Below are 19083 nucleotides of genomic sequence, written 5' to 3'. Positions count from 1 at the left end.
GGCAGCCATTAATTAATTAGAGCTGAAGGCCAGTAATAATTTTTATTCAAAATGGCACAGGATTTTATGCTCTGTTAAAAACTAAGGGCAGTTTTGAGACTTCTATAAATATTACATATGTCCAGAAAAATGTCATTAATGAAAAAGATAATTCCATAAAGTGTACATACAAGTGTCTTCTATAAAGAAAGGAACAATTCTTAAAGGATAATGATACATAATGAAGAAGGATATAATTGAATATTAGGAAGATAATGGAGAAAAAGATGTGAAGAGAATCAGAACAGGATCAATAATACAAGGTAAAAAAATCCTTTCAGAACTTTTGTAAAGAAACACTTCTAATCCTGTGTCTTCCAAAAATAAGTCTTCATTTCATTATCTTTTAATTTAGTAAAAAATAACCTTTTCCCAAGGAGTGAACTTTACATATAAAACTGACATATCTTAATACCTTACTATCAAGCCATTAAATAGAACCAAACATTGAAAATTGATGGACTTCCGGAAAGAATAAAATAATTCTGGCCCCATAAGGATTGAGTTTACTAAACTCAAAGTGGGGTCCATTGTGCCATTTCGTTGCTCTCAGGATGGTGAGCTCATTCGGCTCTGTCTTGCCCAGGCTAATACAAGAAAAGCCCACACAGCACATTCAAAGGAACAGGCACATGTGGGAACGCCTTGGTTGCTAGTGGTAGAAACAAACAGGAAATCATTGGGAGCTGTTTCAATGTATACCCTGCTTCTAAAACATTGTAAATAATGTAACTTGCCTTAAAAGAAAGGAAGAGTATTTAACAAAAAAAGGTGCATTTAGACATTCTGTGTTTTACAGTACGTGCAGGCTAGGCCCACCAAATCAACTTTTTTTAGAAGTTTATTTTAGTTGTGATAACACATGAGATCTACACTCAATTTTTTAAGTGTACAACAAATTAACTTCTGATCAGAACAAAAGACCTTACCTTGACACATATCAGATGTGGGTAACACTAAAACATAAACTTGCAATTTGTTCCTTTTTGTATCTGTAACGGATATAGAGCTAGACTTTGGCAAAAATATCATACTAATTTCCCACCAAAATCACATATATGGCAAAATAATAGATATCTTTTTACGTTTGTGGACACTTTAAGCAATATATAAGTATAGAACTCAATAGTGCTGCCAAATTTCTGCAATCTCTTATTTCTGCGTCATGCTAAATGTTGATAGATGAGCAGGGGCTTTGAAAAAGGACTCCAAAATATTTGGGAAAAAGCTAAGTTGTTTTGACTTATTCTTCCTTAATCTCTTTAATATAATGGGAATAATTACCTACTTCATATAGTTGTGAGGATTAAATGAGATGATAGTTTAAAATCTTTGTATAACGCTGCTATACATGGTAAGCAAATCTAGCTGTGAAAATGTCAAAAGCAGCTATGAAAAGCAGTCGCACTCAACAGTTAGACATTAAGCATTTAAGAAACTACTTAAGGCTTCGATTAGTACAATTAAGAAGATTAACATTCTGATAAAGCTGGGAAAGGTGCTCAACCAAGCAAAAACTTACTTTATGGCCGCATAATAAAATGTTCCAAACCAAACACCAGAAGTTATTAGATGCACTGGAATCAAAACTTTTCCATATTGCCTAAATGTTTTCTTAAATCGTTGATAAAGACTAATAGACTTGTCTTGTAAGGGGTCAGGTTCTTCCTTTTTTTCTGAAGGAGTTCCAGGGGATCTGGCGTTGGATGACATTATCCTCTTGGATAAAATATCTTGCTCCCACCGTTTATGGTGAAGGACCCCCCGTTGGGGTGGATGAGCAGTGAATGGCTTCCTTTCCTTTGCAACACACTGGACAGCAGACAAATGCAGCCATTGTTTTTGAGGGCCCTGTACCAAAACTACTCTGGATTCAGATTTATACAAAAGTAATGGTCCCTTTATGTTCTGACAGTGTCCAAAAAGACTGGCTTTCTGTGGTTCCATGCATGTCCTATGTGCCAGTCGGAATACAGACCTTGGTACATTCCATTGCATTTTGAAGAACGGTGACGGTCGGATTTCAGCTTCTACAGAGACTAGATAAAAAAAAATTAGATTATACAGATTTCCATTTTAAACCAATCCACTTAAAAATAAATCATTAATGTTAAGGCATATAGTTTGAACATACCACAATTTAAAATGTTACTAAAATATATTTAAACATGATAGAGTAAACCAGTCCAACAGATATCTCGAAGGGTAATGTTTTGAGGTTATTTTACTGCTACAAAGGGGATGTTTGTAGGGCTTCTGTTATTCTACAAGGAAGCTGTGTAGCATAATGGAAAAATAATAAGATCTAGAAGCAAAAAAAACTGGGCCCTCATGTAATTGCCTTTTAGACTTCAAGCTCAAGTCTACTAGTAAAATGAGGAGTACTCCACAGGGTTGTTATATAAATTACATTAAATCTCTGATGTAAAAGTGCTTTTGTAAACTAACAAGCATCAAGTAAGTTATTACTACAACTGTTAAGGTCTGATAAATAGTTGATACAAGTACCATTTTTTCTATAATGCCTTTCGACTAAATTATATAAAATTCTAAATCACATCTATTTTTGGCTGGTGAGGAGACAGACTTTTCCAGATATCTAAACTTTTTGTCAAAAGACAGTATAATGTAATTTCAAAAGAATACAGACTTTGGAATAAGATAGACCCAACTGAGCTAACGGTGGTATTACTTTGAGCAAATTACTTAGCCTCCCTAGACGTAGGTTTCCCCACTAATAAAACAGAATTATAGTATGCATCACTAAACATGCTACATAGGAAATCAATTCCCTTCCCTCAATACCAGGCAGTGCCACCTGACCACAATCTCTACCCTTACCCCACATCAGCTACCTTACTACGTCTACTACACTGTGAATAGATGATTTCGTTTTTAAAACTGCACACCAAACAAGAGTAAACAGGATACGAGTTAGCACCCCAATAAATGAGCAATCCAATAAATACAGGTACTTCATTTTATATGAATATTTGTTATCTGGGGTACAAAGTTGTCTGTCATTATATAAAAATATCCAATAATGAATTGTCCCCATATAGAATTAATCCCCTGACTCATCCCTCCCTAATTAATAGTTAACATCAGCTCTTATCAGGCTCTCACAGATAATCCAACAACACAATGCAAATAAATTATGAAAAGAGACTGCGTATCTTGCAAATAATAGGCTCCCAGGAAACCTTTAAAGGTGATACTGGAGATTGCTGCAATGAAATGCAAAGTCAATGACAAGTGACAATCTGAAGAATCAGACCAGTTACTAACCAAAAAGAAATACCACAGGATGATAACAGGTGCTTCAAATAATGACTTAAATATTAAATGACTAAGAAAGGCCACAGAGAAAAATGATTAAGTCCTTAATTATTTTTACAAAACTGACTTATTTGTTGTGAAAGTCAAATGTTAAGTAAAGGAGGTATTACTGTGCTTTCTTACAATATGTACCTATGTTGTTTATTTCCTACAAATCTATGCTATGTCTATTCCAAGGGGGGGAAAAACCATCAATTGGTTACTTATTCTAAGAATTAGCTGAGTTGGAATTATAACCTAAAATTTTCAAATATAACGCTTGGCTTCACTTTTTACAAAAAATTCCTTTCAAGTATTTTACTATGAATCTTTGGTCTCTATTTTAGTTGGATTTATTTTGAGTATTTTCTCCAGCACCATTATCTTTGAATTATTCCTGTCCATGGCTTTAATGCAGATGTTTTCGGAACTCAAAAGGTTTTTTCCCCCCCTTTTAAACCTATTTCCTTTACAAGGCAGTTTTCCAGGAGTTGAAGCTCCTGGGTGGCTTTCGGATAACTAGATTATTATATGTTTGTGAATAAAATAAAGGAAAAAAAAGATTTTAAAAAAAGAGCCTCTTTTCAAGCATCCAGTTTGCACCCTTTCCCCTGGTTTCCCCAACTACCCCCTCCCATTAAAAAAAAAAATTATCCTCTCGTACTTCTTATTATTTAAAAAAATATCCTTACTGAAGTCTAACGAACATAGAATGCACTCATTTAAGCTGTAGAATTCAATGACTTTTAGTATATTCACAGTTGTGAACTATCCCTACAGTCTTAGCTTAGACCATTTTCATCACCCCAGAAAGAAATCCCATATCCATGGGCAGTCACTCATCATTCCCTCCCCCTTCTAGCCCCAGGTAACCATTAAACTATTTGCTGTCTCTCTATATTGGTCTCTTCTGGACATTTCATTTAAATGGGATCACAATATGTGGTCTCTTGTGACTGGCTTCTTTAACTTCGCATAACATTTACAAGAGTCACCCCTGTATTACCTCTTGAGCTAATATTTACTTTGGTTCCCTTAGAAACCAGTATCTGGGCTAGTGGTTTCCAGAACTGGCTATGCATCAGAATCGTGGCAGGTTGGGGATGTTGAAGGAAAGGACAGGTGGCTTGAAAAACCAGATTCCTGGTCTCCATCCAGACCTAATAAATCAGAATCTCCTATAGCCAGGTAACAAATGGCAATATGAATTTGGGGGTCATTTCTCTAGGCCCAGCAAATGGCTTCAGTGCCAGAGGCAACGTGGTGGCAATGCTGTTATCCATCATCATCATCATCATCATTGTAAGATGTTTTTGAGCCCCTACTATGCGGTAGGTGTTATAAACACTTTACATGTATTAACTCATACTATTCTTACAACAATCTTATGGAGGGACTACTGTCACCATTTCACATTTGAGGACACTGAAACACAGAGAGGAAATATACTCAACTGGTGAGTGGAGAAGCTGGGTTTCAAACCTAGTCACTAAGCTATATTGCTACTTCTGGAAGAAAGAAACAGTGCCAATTTTCAGTAGACTAAGATACATAGGACACATAAGACACATGATAAAAGTGCCCTAAGGAAACATACGGCCCAAGAAATTAACTTTTAACTTAAAATTAACTTTAAAGTTAAAAATAAAAATTAAAACTATTTTAAATGAGAACATATGGACAATAGCCACAATATCTGACAGTGCAATTCTAGACTTCCAAAAGTAATCAATCATTAATACTGATGACATACACAGTAAGATTCATTAGATTTCAAGGAACAAACTACTTCAGATAAAAACAAGTAAAAGTAGATGGCAAGTACAAACTGAGTAGTATCATACGTATTCTGGAATGAACAGGCTTCAAGAACAATAAAACCTAGGCAAGATAGAAGTGATCTTGTCTCACAGCTAGCGTTGTATATGATGGTCTCAGCTCACTGGCAGCTTCTGTTACTGGATTTTATTAGTCTGCTCATCTTTTCAATTAAAGATAAAAGTTTTTGGTTATTGGTCAATGGTGCAGGTGTCATTCTTCATAAACTCTACTTAGACTGAATTAGTTATATGTGGACAGGATGAGTGGACCTGAAGAAGCTGTGAACAAACAGGCCTCTAACTATTTCTGATATAAGTGGAGACCTGGAGTGATGAACAACTTAAACCTGAATTTCTTCCAGTGAAATACAATAATTTCTGTAATACATTTTTTAAATCATGAGACTCAACTTATACCAAAAGTTGCCTGTTATTTTCCCGCCTCGGCAGTATGAAATTTTCATATGTATAGATGAGGTAGTGTTCTAAACTGCTTATTGCTTTAGTTATGGAAATAAATGATGAAATGCATTACCAGACCCAACTGAAGTGACAAGATTACATTGCTCGCTGTGGCTATCCTTTTCCCCTTTAGAATTATATCAGAAAGGCCTTTAACACTGCAAGGGGCTGGCATATGATTAATGGTGCCTAATTCTCAGTATACAGCCCTACCCTGTATGGTAGGGGCATCATGAATAATTTCTAAGTAAGGCCTGATTCTGTCATGAATAATCTTCATGAGCAGGCAGTAGAATTTAACAAATGAGAGCCTGGAATCCAAGGTCAGACTGCCCAAGTTCACATCCTGAATATGCTATAAACTACAGACCATTTGGACAAGTTGATTAGCCCCCCCCCATGCCTTGGTTTCCAATTTGTAAAATGGGGTTAATAATAGCGCCTACTTCATAAGATTGTTCTGAGATTAAAGTAAATGCACGTAAAATGTCCAGAAAATGAGGAGTATGTAGCGAGTGCTCAGAAAATGTTACAAGTTATTATTGTAAGTTTGTAAGTAAACAAAGTAGTCTGTTGCCCTTATTCACAGTGAAATAGCCTAAAAATAAGTGCCTGAGCTGAAAGGAGATTACACAGGAAAAACAGTTGTCTAGGATGGCTCTGGCACAAAACTTGAAAAACTACATGAAACTACATAATCAATCCAATAATATCTGGCCCAAGACCAGGCATGAAGAAGCAGTTAACACGTATGTGTGAAAGTTAGGAGCCTCTCCATAGCAATTCTGAGGCAAAGAGAAGGTGAAGACATAGTGGTCAAGAGTAAAAGTCTAAGGATTCCAGTTGTGGAATGAATAAGTCATGGGAATAAGAGGCACAGCGTAAGGAATACAGTCAGTGATATGGTACTACTGTTGTATGGTGTCAGATGATAGCTACACTTGTGTTGAGCCTAGTGTAATGTGTAAATTTGTCAAATCACTGCCCTGTACGCCTGAAACGAATGTAACATTGTGTGTCAACTATACTCGAATAAAAAAAAAAAAAAGAAAGAAAGAAAGAAAAAAAAGCAAAGGTATAAGGAAGCAATGGGAACCAAAGAGAAGCCAAGCTAAAGGAATGGTACAGCGGGAAGAATGGATTGGAGCAAATGCCAATGAGAAAGCACAAATGTTAGAATGCTGTTGGAATTCTAAGAAGCTATATTCTAAATTTCCAGTTCTATGAGGCAAATGAACTAGTTCATGAGATTCCTTTTCTCCTTCTATATATATATATATATATATTTTTTTTTTTTTTAAAGATTTTATTTATTTATTTGACAGAGATAGAGACAGCCAGTGAGAGAGGGAACACAAGCAGGGGCAGTGGAGAGGAAGAAGCAGGCTTCCAGCGAGGAGCCTGATGTGGGGCTCGATCCCATAACGCCGGGACCACGCCCTGAGCCGAAGGCAGACGCTTAACTGCTGTGCCACCCAGGCGCCCCTCTCCTTCTATATATTAACCAAACCCACACTGCTCAAAATTATAGGAACACGTTTCTGTTCCTCACAACCCGCAAGCCCTGGAAGCCTAAGACATTTGAGCAGCACTAGAAATACGATAGCTGAGCGCACAAGGAGTTAACTGATTTATACGCCATTCTTCTATAAGAAATAAAAACATACTAACTAAAAAGTTAAGAGTTAAACAACAAATTCCAACAGCAAGATTTAGTTCTCTATTGTATGAATCAAAAAACATCTTGTCAAACGAAATCTTATTTGGAAGTTTAGTAAAAATAAATAAAAGCAAAGTTGCTCAGGTTAAAGCAGGAATGAGACGAATAAAGTCTTCTGGCTTGTCCTCACCTCCTCCAGCCCATGGGCCACGGCGCCACAGATGCCCTAACTGTGAAAACAAAATCACAAAGTGTACAAATTCTCTGTGAATAATAGTCCTACTTCAACTGCCATTTTCCTGCAAGTCACATCACAGGCACTAATTCCTTCTGAAGTCCCTGAGCCCTGCAAGCTAGAGAAGAAACTCCACTGAAAACATAGATATTAGAATCTTCTTCTTTTTTTTTTTTTTTGTGGACTCTATGTTCCTGGACAGCAAGAAGTTTGTCTTGATTTCCAGTAATTACAGGGACTAGTGTAAAGCCTGGCATCTAGTGTGTGTTCAATCTAATTCAGTTCCATGAATGTCAACAATTTGTCAGGTTTTAAAAGACTCAATTTATCTCTAATGAATTACTTCCAAAATCAATGTAGCATCTTTAGCTTGGGAAGTTTTGAGGACTTAAAAATTAACCCTGTCAATTTAAAATAACTATAATATGTTAAAAGCTTGAATGGGAAAAGTAAACAACATAGAATGTAAGCAGAATGGAAATTCTAAGAACCAAAAGGAAATGCTACAAAACAAAAACACTGTAGCAGAAAGGAAGAATGCCTTTAACGGACTCATAATCCACAGAGCCAAGGAAAGAATCCATGAGCTTGAAGGGAGGTCAACAGAAACTCCCTATGCCGAAATGCAAAGAGGAAAAAAAAAAAAAGAACCCTTCTCCCCTGACCAACACACATATAAAAATACCAAAACAAAACATCCAGGCATATGGGACAACTTCAAAAGGTGTAACATACACACGATAGGAATACCAGAAGGAGAACAGAGAAAGAAGTATAGGAGAGAATTTTCCAAAATTCCTAACAAACACAAAATCACAGGTCCAGGAAACTCTGAGAAGCAAGTAGGATAATTATCCAAAATCCATATCTGAGCATATCATATTTAAGTTGCAGAAAATCAAAGACAAAAAGGAAATCTTGGAAGAAGATAGGGGGGAAAAAACACCCAAAAACAAACACCTTACCTAGAAGGGAACAAGGATAAAGGTAGAGGCTTCTCAACAGAAACCAGGCACACAAGAGAGTAAAACGAATATTTATTTATTTATTTATTTTTATTTATTTATTTATTTTTTTTTTTTTAAAAGATTTTATTTATTTATTTGACAGAGATAGAGACAGCCAGCGAGAGAGGGAACACAAGCAAGGGGAGTGGGAGAGGAAGAAGCAGGCTCATAGCAGAGGAGCCTGATGTGGGGCTCGATCCCATAACGCCGGGATCACGCCCTGAGCCGAAGGCAGACGCTTAACCGCTGTGCCACCCAGGCGCCCCAAGAGAGTAAAACGAATATTTAAAGCATGTACAGAAAAACCATCAAACTTGAATTCTATATGCAACAAAATTACCCAACAAAAGTATTAAAGCAATAAAGGTTCTATCAAACAAAAAAACGGAAGGAATTCACTGCAAGTCCACTTGACCTTCAAGAGGGAAATAACATAGAAACTCGGATCTATATAAAATAAGAACGACTGAGGTTAGAAAACTGCAGGAGGAGGAGGCAAGATGGTGGTAGAGTAGGGGACCTCGTTTCATCTGGTCCCTTGAATTTAGCTAGATAACTATCAAACCATTCTGAACACCCACGAATTCAGCTGGAGATGTAAGAATAAATATCTGGAACTCTACAAGTAGAAAAGCGACTGCTTTTTGCAACGTAGGTGTGGAGAAGTGAATCTGAGAGGAGATACTGGAAGATAAATGGAGGGGGGGAGGGAGCCTCCATAAGCCCACTACAAGAAAGTGATATAGCCCCAAAGGGCAAAATTGGAACTCTTAGAAATGCTCCAGTGAGAGACATCCCTGCCTGAAAGGTGCTCAGGGAATAAAAGGGGCAGAATTCTAGACGGATATCAGGAGTCACAGAACTAACAGGGGTGCCTGAGCCCGTAGAGGACCCAAACAGTGGAACAGGAAAACTGGTTTACGGTCAGGGAGCCCAGGAGGGGGATCTCAGCTCTGGTCACCATAACCACAACCTGGACCTGACTGGGTGACTGCTCTCTGCCTGGCACCCTGCAACGGACTGGAATGCTGGGACCCCGGGAGGGGCAGAATGGGTGCGCCCACAACCTGGCAACAGCTTTCAGGATTGCGGCTCCAGAAAGGACAGTATGGTGACATTTAGCTGTCCTCCAGGAGGGGTGGAGCAGGTCCACACACGATCCCTTGACCACTCTCAGCAGCGGGACCCTACAAAGGGCAGTAACGGGGACCCTTGGACACCCCCCAGGAGGGTCACTATGGACACATGCCACAGGAGTCTGCAGAGTTAGGCACACACAAAAGTGAAGACCATTTATCCTAGAGGGTTTACTGGAGAGGGGGGACCTCGATATTTCAGCTCTGGGGCTGGAGATCGGGGTTCGGCCATTTTTATTTGGATCCTCTAAAGAGGCACCGAAAGCCTTCAGGGAACAAAAGCCACACAGAGGACCAGCTTACATTGAGCCCAGCCCCCTGGCAAGGGGCAATGCAACTCCACCCAGGCACACACCTAAGAAGCAGCACAGGAGGCCCCTCCCCCAGAAGACCAACTGGAAGAACAGGTGCACAAGGTTACACATCCCACAAGACTGTAAAACTCCAGTGCTAGGAGAAAACAGTATATAGAACTCACAGTTTTTCTCATGATTTGTTTATCTTTCAGTCTACAATTTCCCATTTTCTTTTTTCCTTTTCAACGTTTCTTATTTTATGAACTCTTTATTTTTAAGTCGCTTTGTAACTTTTCTTTTTTACACCTACATTTTATAGATATATGCTTCATTATTGGCCTTTTTTCACTCTTATTTGTGTGTGTGTGTATGTATGTGTGTATATATAGATAGATAGATGGATATACACATATATATATTGGAAAATTGAAACTATATATATATTGGAACTAAATATATACATATATATACATATATATCTATATATATAGATATAGATATAGATATAGACATAGATATAGATATACACACACATAAGTTTTGCTTTCTTTGCAATTTTGGGATTTAGTGCCTTTTAACACACAGACCAAAATTCATTCAGGAACAAGTGTGAATCATCGAGCCTTACATCGGAAACCGGGGATGTACTGTATGGTGACTAACATAATATAATAAAAAATCATTAAAAAAAAAAAAAAAAAAAAGGAACAAGTGGATCACCCTGTTTTGTCCACCCTGTGAGATTATATGCCACTCACCCTTTTGTTTTGTTTTGTTTTTCTTTGCTTTTCTGTTTCGGTTTCTGATCTCTTCGGATTTGTCTAGTGTGTATTTTGATTGGGTTGTGATGAATATTTTTGATTGTGCTCATTTGCTCATCCATTCTTCTCTGGGCAAAATGACTAGAAGGAGCAATTCATAACAAAAGAAAGAACCAGAGGTAATGTTCTCTGCCACAGATCTAACTGATATGGATATAAATAAGATGTCAGAGCTGGAATTCAGGATAACAATTATAAAGTTAATAGCTGGGCCTAAAAAAAAGCATAAAAGACACCAGAGAATCTCTTGGTGCAGAAATAAGATCTAATCAGGCCAAAATTAAAAATGCTATAACTGAGATGCAGTCTAAATTGGATGCTCTAACAGGCAGGGTAAATGAGGCAGAAGAGAGAGTACATGATCTAGAAGACAGGTTGACAGAAACGAAGTTGAAGAAAAGAAAGAAAAATGACTAAAAGCACAGGAAGACAGGCTTCAAGAAATCACTGATGCCATGAAACATACCAACATCAGAATTATTGGGATGCCTGAGGGTGAAGAGAGAGAGAAACGACCAGAAGGTCTAGTTGAGCAAATTACAGCTGAGAACCTCCCCATTTTGGGGAAGGAAACAAGCATTCATGTCCAAGAGGTAGAGAGGACCCCTCCCAAAATCAATAAAAACAGATCAACACCCTGACATATAATAGTGAAGCTTGCAAATTACAGAGAAAAAGAGAAAATCCTGAAAGCAGCTTGAGACAAGAGGCTCCTAACCTACAGAGGGAAGAATATCAGATTAACATCAGACCTAGCCACAGAAACCTGGCAGGCCCCTAAAGGGCTGGCATGATATATTCAAGGTACTAAATGAGAAAAATATGCAGCCAAGAATACTTTATCTAGCAAGGCTGTCATTCAGAATGGAAGGAGAGAGAAAGAGATTCCAGGACAGACAGAAACTAAAAGAATTTGTGACTACTAAATCAGTCCTGCAAGAAATATTAAAGGGGATCCTTTAAGCAAAGAGAGAGCCCAAAAGTAACAAGAGACCAGAAAGAAACAGAGATAGTCTACAGAAACAGGGACTTCACAGGCAATACAATGGCACTTTCAATAGTTATTCTGAATGTAAATGGGCTAAATGCTCTAATCAAAAGACATGGGGTATCAGATTGTACAAAAAGTCAAGACCCATCCATATGTTGTCTACAAGAGACTGATTTTAGACCTAAAGACACCTTGAAAGTGAGAGGGGTGGAGAAGCATTTATCAAGCTAATGGGCCTCAAAAGAGAGCTGGGTAGCAATGCTCCTATCAGACAAATTAGATTTTAAAACAAAGACTGTAGTAAGGGATGAAGAGGAACACTATGTCATACTTAAAGGGCCTATCCAACAAGAAAATCTAAAAATTATAAATATTTATACTCCTAACTTTGGAGAAGCCAATTATATAAACCAATCAATAACCAAATTAAAGAAACATACTGATAATAGAATAATAGAAGGAGACTTTAACACTCCATTCACAGCAATGGACAGATCATCTAGGCAGAGAATCAACAAAGAAAAAAGAGCTTTGAATGACACACCAGATGGACTTCATAGATCTGTACAGAACATCCCATGCTGAAACAACAGAATACACATTCTTCTTGAGTGCACATGGAATATTCTCCAGAATACATCACATACTGGGTCACAAATCAGATCTCAACCAGTACCAAAAGACTGGTATTATTCCCTGCATATTTTCAGAACACAATGCTTTAAACCTTAAACTCAATCACAACAGGAAATTTGGAAGGAACGCAAACACTTGGAGGTTAAAGAGCATCCTACTAAAGAACGAATGAGTCAACCGTGAAATTAAAGAATTTTAAAAAATCATGGAAACAAATGAAAATGAAAACATAACTGTTCAAAACCTTTGGGATACAGGAGAGGCAGTCCTAAGAGGGAAGTACCTACCAATAGAAGCCTTTCTCAAAAAATTAGATAAGTCCCACATACACAAGCTAAACTTACAACTAAAAGAGATGGAGAAAGAACAACAAATAGAGTCCAAACCAAGCCGAAGAAGAGAAATAGTAATAATTAAAGCAGAAATCAAAGAAAGAAACCAAAAGAACAGGAGAACAGATCAATGGACTTAAAATCTGCTTCTCTGAAAGAATAAGATGGATAACCACCTAGCCAGACTTATCAAAAAGAAAAGACAAAGGACTCAAATTAATAAAATCATGAATGAAATGGAGAGATTAAGACCAACAATAAGGAAATACAAACAATTTAAGAACATATTATGAGCAACTATATGCCGAAAAATTAGTCAATCTGGGAGAAACGGATGCATCCATGGAACCTCATAAACTACCAAAACTGAAAGAGGAAGAAATAGAAAACCTGAACAGAACCATAACCAGCAAGGAAATTGAAGCAGTAATCAAAAATCTCCCAACAAACAAGAGTCTAGGGCCAGATGGCTTCCCAGGGGAATTCTACCAAACATTTAAAGAAGAACTACTACATATTCTTCTGAAGCTGTTTCAAAAAACAGGAACGGAAGAAAAATTTTCAAACTCATTCCATGAGGCCAGCATTACCTTGAACCCCAAACCAGACAAAGACCCCATCAGAAAGGAGAATTACACACCAATATGCCTGATGAACATGGCTAACAAATTTCTCACCAATATACTAGCCAATAGGATCCAACAGTACATTGAAAGGATTTTTCACCAAGACCTAGTGAGATTTCTTCCTGGGTTGCAAGGGTGGTTCAACATTTGCAAATCAATCAATGTGATACATTAATAAAAGAAAGGACAAAAACCATATGATCCTCTCAATTGATGCAGAAAAAGGATTTGACAAAATACAGCATCCTTTCTTAACTAAAACTCTCCACAGTGTAGGGACAGAGGGAATACACCTCAATATCATCAAAGCCATCTACAAAAAGTCCACAGCAAATATCATTCTCAATGGGGAAAAACTGAGAGCTTTTCCCTAAGGTCAGGAACGTGACAGGGATGCCCACTCTCACCACTGTTCTTCAACATAGTACGAGAAGTCCTAGCCTCAGCAATCAAACACAAAAAGGAATAAAAGCCATTCAAATTCGCAAAGAAGAAGTCAAACTCTCCTTCTTCACAGATGGCATGATACTTTATGTGGAAAACCCAAAAGACTCTACCCCAAAATTACTAGAATGCAATTCAGCAATGTGGCAAGATAAAAAAATCAATGCACAGAAATCAGTTGCATTTCTATACACTGCAACAATGTGACTGAAGAAAGAGAAATTAAGGAATTGATCTCATTTACAATTACACCAAAAACCATAAGATACCTAGGAATAAACCTAACCAAAAAGGTAAAGAATCTGTAGTCTAAAAACTATAGAACATTTATGAAAAGAAAGTGAAGACATAAAGAGACGGAAAAACATTTCATGCTCATGGATCAGAAGAAAAAATATTGTTAAAATGTCTATACTACTCAGAGCAACCTACAAATTCAATGTAATTCCTATCAAAATACCATTGACATCTTTCACAGAGCTAGAACAAACAATCCCAGAATTCGGATGGAACCACAAAAGACCCCAATTAGCCAGAGGAATGTTGAAAAAGAAAAACAAAGGTGGGGGCATCACAATGCCCGACTTCAGGTTATATTACAAAGCTGTGATCATCAAGACAGCATGGTACTGGCACAAAAACAGACACAGAGATCAATGGAACAGAACAGAGAACCCAGAAATAGACCCCCAACTCTATGGTCAACTAATTTTTGATAAAGCAGGAAAGAACATCCAGTGGAAAAAAGATAGTCTCTTCAACAAATGGTTTTGGGAAAACCGGACAGCCACATGCAAAAGAATGAAACTGTACCATTCTTTACACCATACACAAAGATAAACTCTAAATGGATGGAAGACCTAAATGTAAGACAGGAATCCATCAATATCCTAGAGAACACAGGCAGCAACCTCTTCGACCTCAGCTGCAGCAACTTCTTGCAAGAGAGGAGTCTAAAGGCAAGGGAAACAAAAGCAAAAATGAACTTTTGGGACTTCATCAAGATAAAAAGCTTCTGCACAGCAAAGGAAACAGTCAACAAAACTAAAAGGCAACCAACAGAATGGAAGAAGATATTTGCAAATCAGAAGATATTTGCAAAAAGATATTTGCAAATCAGATAGAGAGCTGTTATCCAAGATCTATAAAGAACTTATCAAAGTCAACACCCAAAAAACAAATAATGCAGTCAAGAAATGGGCAGAAGACATTAACAGACCTTCTCCAAAGAAGAAATACAAATGGCCAACAGACGCATGAAAAAATGCTCCACATCATTAGCCATCAGGGAAATACAAATCAAAACCACATAAGATACCACCTCACATTGGTCAGAATGGCTAAAATTAACAAGACAGGAAACAACTAATCATCATGAGGATGTGGAGAAAGGGAAACCCTCTTACACTGGTGATGGGAATGGAAGCTGGTACAGCCACTCTGAAAAATAGCATGGAGGTTCCTCAAAAAGTTAAAAATAGAGCTGCCCTATGGCCCAGCAATTGGGCTACTGGGTACTTACCCCAAAGAAACAGATGTAGTAAAACGAAGGGGCACCTGCACCCCATTGTTCATAGCAGCAATGTTCACAATAGCTAAACTGTGAAAAGAGCTGAGATGTCCTTCAACAGATGAATGGATAAAGAAGATGTGGTTCATATATACAGTGGAATATTACTCAGCCATCAGAAAGGATGAATACCTACCATTTATATTGACACGGATGAACTGGAGGGGATTATGCAAGTGAAATAAGTCAAGCAGAGAAAGACAATTATCATATGGTTTCACTCATATGTGGAACATAAGGAATAGCACACAGAGGGCCATAGGGGAAAGGAGGGAAAACTGAATGGGAAGAATCAGAGAGGGAGACAAACCATGAGAGACTCTGGATTCTAGGAAACAAACTGAGGGTTGCGGAAAGGGAAGTGGGGGGACTGGGGCAATTGGGTGATGGGTATTAAGGAGGGCACAAGATGTGATGATCACTGGGTGTTATACGCAACTGATGAATCACTGAACACTACATCTGAAACTAATGATGTACTATATGTTGGGTAATTAAATTTAAATTAAAAAAACCAAAAGATTGACAGGGATGGATCAACAAAGGTAAAATAAGATCTTTTTTATTATTAATTGATTTAGAATTAACTGTTTAAAGTAATACTAGTAACAATACATTAAGTGATTAATAGCATATAATAAGTGAAATAAAAAACAGCACTGCTACAAGGAATTGAGACTACTCTATGATAACACTCCATGGTAAGGTACTTCCAAATACACATGAAATATTTTAGTATCATTTGAAGGTGGTTTATATGAGATAAAAGTGTATTATGAACTTTAGGGAAACCACTAAAAATTTATTTAAAAAGTGCAATTGAGGGGCGCCTGGGTAGCACAGTCAGTTAGCGTCCGACTCTTGGTTTTGGCTCAGGTCATAATTTCAGGGTCCTTAAGACTTTCTCTCCCTCTGCCCCCTTACCACCCCACTTGTGCACATGCTCTCTCTCTCAAATAAATAGTTTTTTCAAAAGTGCAATTAATACACTGAAAGAAGAGATAAAACAGAATCATAAAATTCTCAGTTAAAGCCACAGAAGGCAGAAAAAGGGAAAAAGAAATAAAGAACAAATGGCAATGAATAAAAAACGTTTGCAAACATGGTAGATTATTAAGTCAATTTAAAAAATTAAGAAAAAAAAGCAAACTACATTTTGTTTAAGAAACACCCACTCTAAACATAAAGACTCAGATTAAGTTGCAAGTCAAGGGATGGAGAAAAACATACCACATTAACACTGATTTTTATTAAAAAAAGATGAGTAGCTATATTTCAGACAAAGAAGACTTTAGAAATTCCTTGTTTATCAGTGAAAAGTGGGCTATTTCATAATAAATAGTAATGCAATGATAACATAAGGAAAACGTAACAATCCTAAACATGTACACATCTGACAAAAGAAGATTGAAGTACAGGGCAAAAACTGACAGAACTGAAATTAGAAACAGACATTTCCATTATTATAACTGGAAACTTCAACAACCCTCTGTCAGTACTTGATAGATCCAGCAGCCAGAAAATCACTAAGGACACAGTTGAACTAAACGCTATTAATCAACTTGATCTAATTGACATTTATAGAACACTCCATTCAACAACAGCAGAATATACATTCTACTCAAGCTTATTACATGAACGTTCAACAAAATAGACCACATTCTGGGCCATAAAATACACTTTACCATATTTAAAAGAATAAAAATCATGCAAAATATGTTTTCAGACCATAATGGACTTAAACTAGAAATCACTAACAGAAAGACAGCTGGAAAACCCCTGGAAACTAAACAACATACTTCTAAATAATTCATAGGTCAAAAAAGTCTAAATTTTAAAATATTTTGAATAAAAAATGGAAATACAACTTACTGAAATTTATGGGATGCAGTAAAGCAGGCTTACAGAGAAATTTATAGCACTGAATGCACATATTAGAAAAGACAAATGATGTAAACTCAGTAAGATAAGCTTTCACTTTAGGAAACGAAAGAGAAGAGCAATATAAACCTAAAGCAAGCAGGCCACCATCATCATCACAGCAACAATCAATGAAATTGAAAAGGAAAACAATAGAAAATGTAATAAAACCACAATCTGGTTCTCGGAAAATTTCTCCCTAGGTTTCCCAAGAGAGAAAACACAAATTACTAATATCAGAAATGAAACAGAAGTCTTGACTACTGACACACAGACATTCAGAAAGTGATAAGGAATACTGTAAACAACTTTATGCCCACCAATATGGTAACTTAGGTGTAATGGAGCCAGTCCTTGAAAAATATAAACTACTAAAAATCATACAAGAAGAAAAAGATAACCTGAATAGTCCTATATCTTTTAAAGAAATTGAATCAATAAGAATTAAGCTTTCAAAAAAAGAAAGCACCAGGCCCAGGTGTTTTTACTAGTGAATTCTATCAAATATTTATGGCAGAAATAATGTAAATAATGTCAATTCTCCACAATCTCTTCCAGAAAATGGAAGGAGAAGACTTCCTAACTCATTTTATGAGGCCGGCATTAGCCTATGACCAAAACCAGATGAAGATATCCAAGTATATAAACCAATATCTCTCATGAACATACATGTAAAAATCTTCAACAAAATATTAGCAAATCCAATCCATCAATGTTTAAGAACAACTATACACCAAAGCAAGTGGAATTAGTCCAGATACTCAAGAATGACTGAACAGTTGAAAATCAATGTAATGCATCATATCAACAAGCTGAAGAAAAATCATATGATCATATGGATTGATGCAGCAAAACCCTTTGACAAAATCCTGCACCCATTCATGATTTTTTAAACTCTGAGCAAACTAAGAGTACAGGGGAACTTCCTCAATCTGATGAAGACCACCTACAACAAATCCATAGCTAATGTGATACTTAAGAGGAAAGAGACTGGGCACCTTCCTCCTAAGACCAGGAACAAGGCAAGGATGTCCTCTCTCACCACTCTTATTCAACATCATACGGCAATTCCTTGCTAGTGCAATAAGACCAAAAAAAAAAAAAAAAAATCACTGATACACTACTCAATTTGAAGACTTATTATAAAGTTACAATAACCAAGACAGTGAAGTATTGGAGAAAGCACAGACACAGACCAAGAGAACAGAGTCCAGAAAGAGATGCATACAAATATAGTCAACTGATCTTTGACAAAGGCGCAAAAGCAATTCAATGGAGAAAGGATAGTTTTTCCAACAAATGATACTGCAAGCAGATGTCCACATGCAAAAAAATGAACACAGACACAGACCTTAAACCTTTCACAAAATTTAAGTCAAAATGCATCATAGGCCTAAATGTAAAACGCAAAACTATAACATTTCTAGAAGAAAACATAGAATAAAGTCTAAGTGACTTTGGGTTTGGCTTGCTAGATACACCACCAAAAGCAGGATCCATTAAAAAAAAAAAAAGTAAGTTGGACTTCATTAAAATTAAAAACCGATCTAATGAAAGACGCTGCTAAAAGAATAAAAAGACAAGCCACAAATGGGGAGAAAACATTTGCAAAGCACATATCAGATAAAAGACTTGTATCTAAAATCCAAAAAGAATTCTTTAAACTCAACAATTACAAAATGAACAGACATCTCACTAAAGAAGATACACAGATAGCAAATAAACATCTGAAAAGATGCTAAAACACCTCACCCCTGTGAAAATGGCTAT

At 36.9% G+C, this 19083-nt stretch overlaps 1 protein-coding gene across 2 annotated transcripts in view; it reads right to left on the bottom strand.

The window, feature by feature from the left end:
• FAM210A (family with sequence similarity 210 member A) overlaps positions 1 to 19083 on the bottom strand; it is a 38924-nt gene that overhangs the window by 11103 nt on the left and 8738 nt on the right. For both annotated transcript variants that reach the window (XM_026486343.4, XM_026486344.4), the window contains exon 2: positions 1562 to 2078. In XM_026486343.4, the coding sequence (XP_026342128.1) occupies positions 1562 to 2037 (476 nt within the window). In that variant the 5' untranslated portion in view covers positions 2038 to 2078. The remainder of the gene's footprint in view (positions 1 to 1561; positions 2079 to 19083) is intronic.

Source organism: Ursus arctos, unplaced genomic scaffold (genome assembly GCF_023065955.2).
Source record: "Ursus arctos isolate Adak ecotype North America unplaced genomic scaffold, UrsArc2.0 scaffold_34, whole genome shotgun sequence".
Classification (NCBI taxonomy): Eukaryota; Metazoa; Chordata; class Mammalia; order Carnivora; family Ursidae; genus Ursus; species Ursus arctos.
Note: the sequence above shows the minus strand (reverse complement) of the source record. Positions and strands in the feature narration are given on the sequence as shown.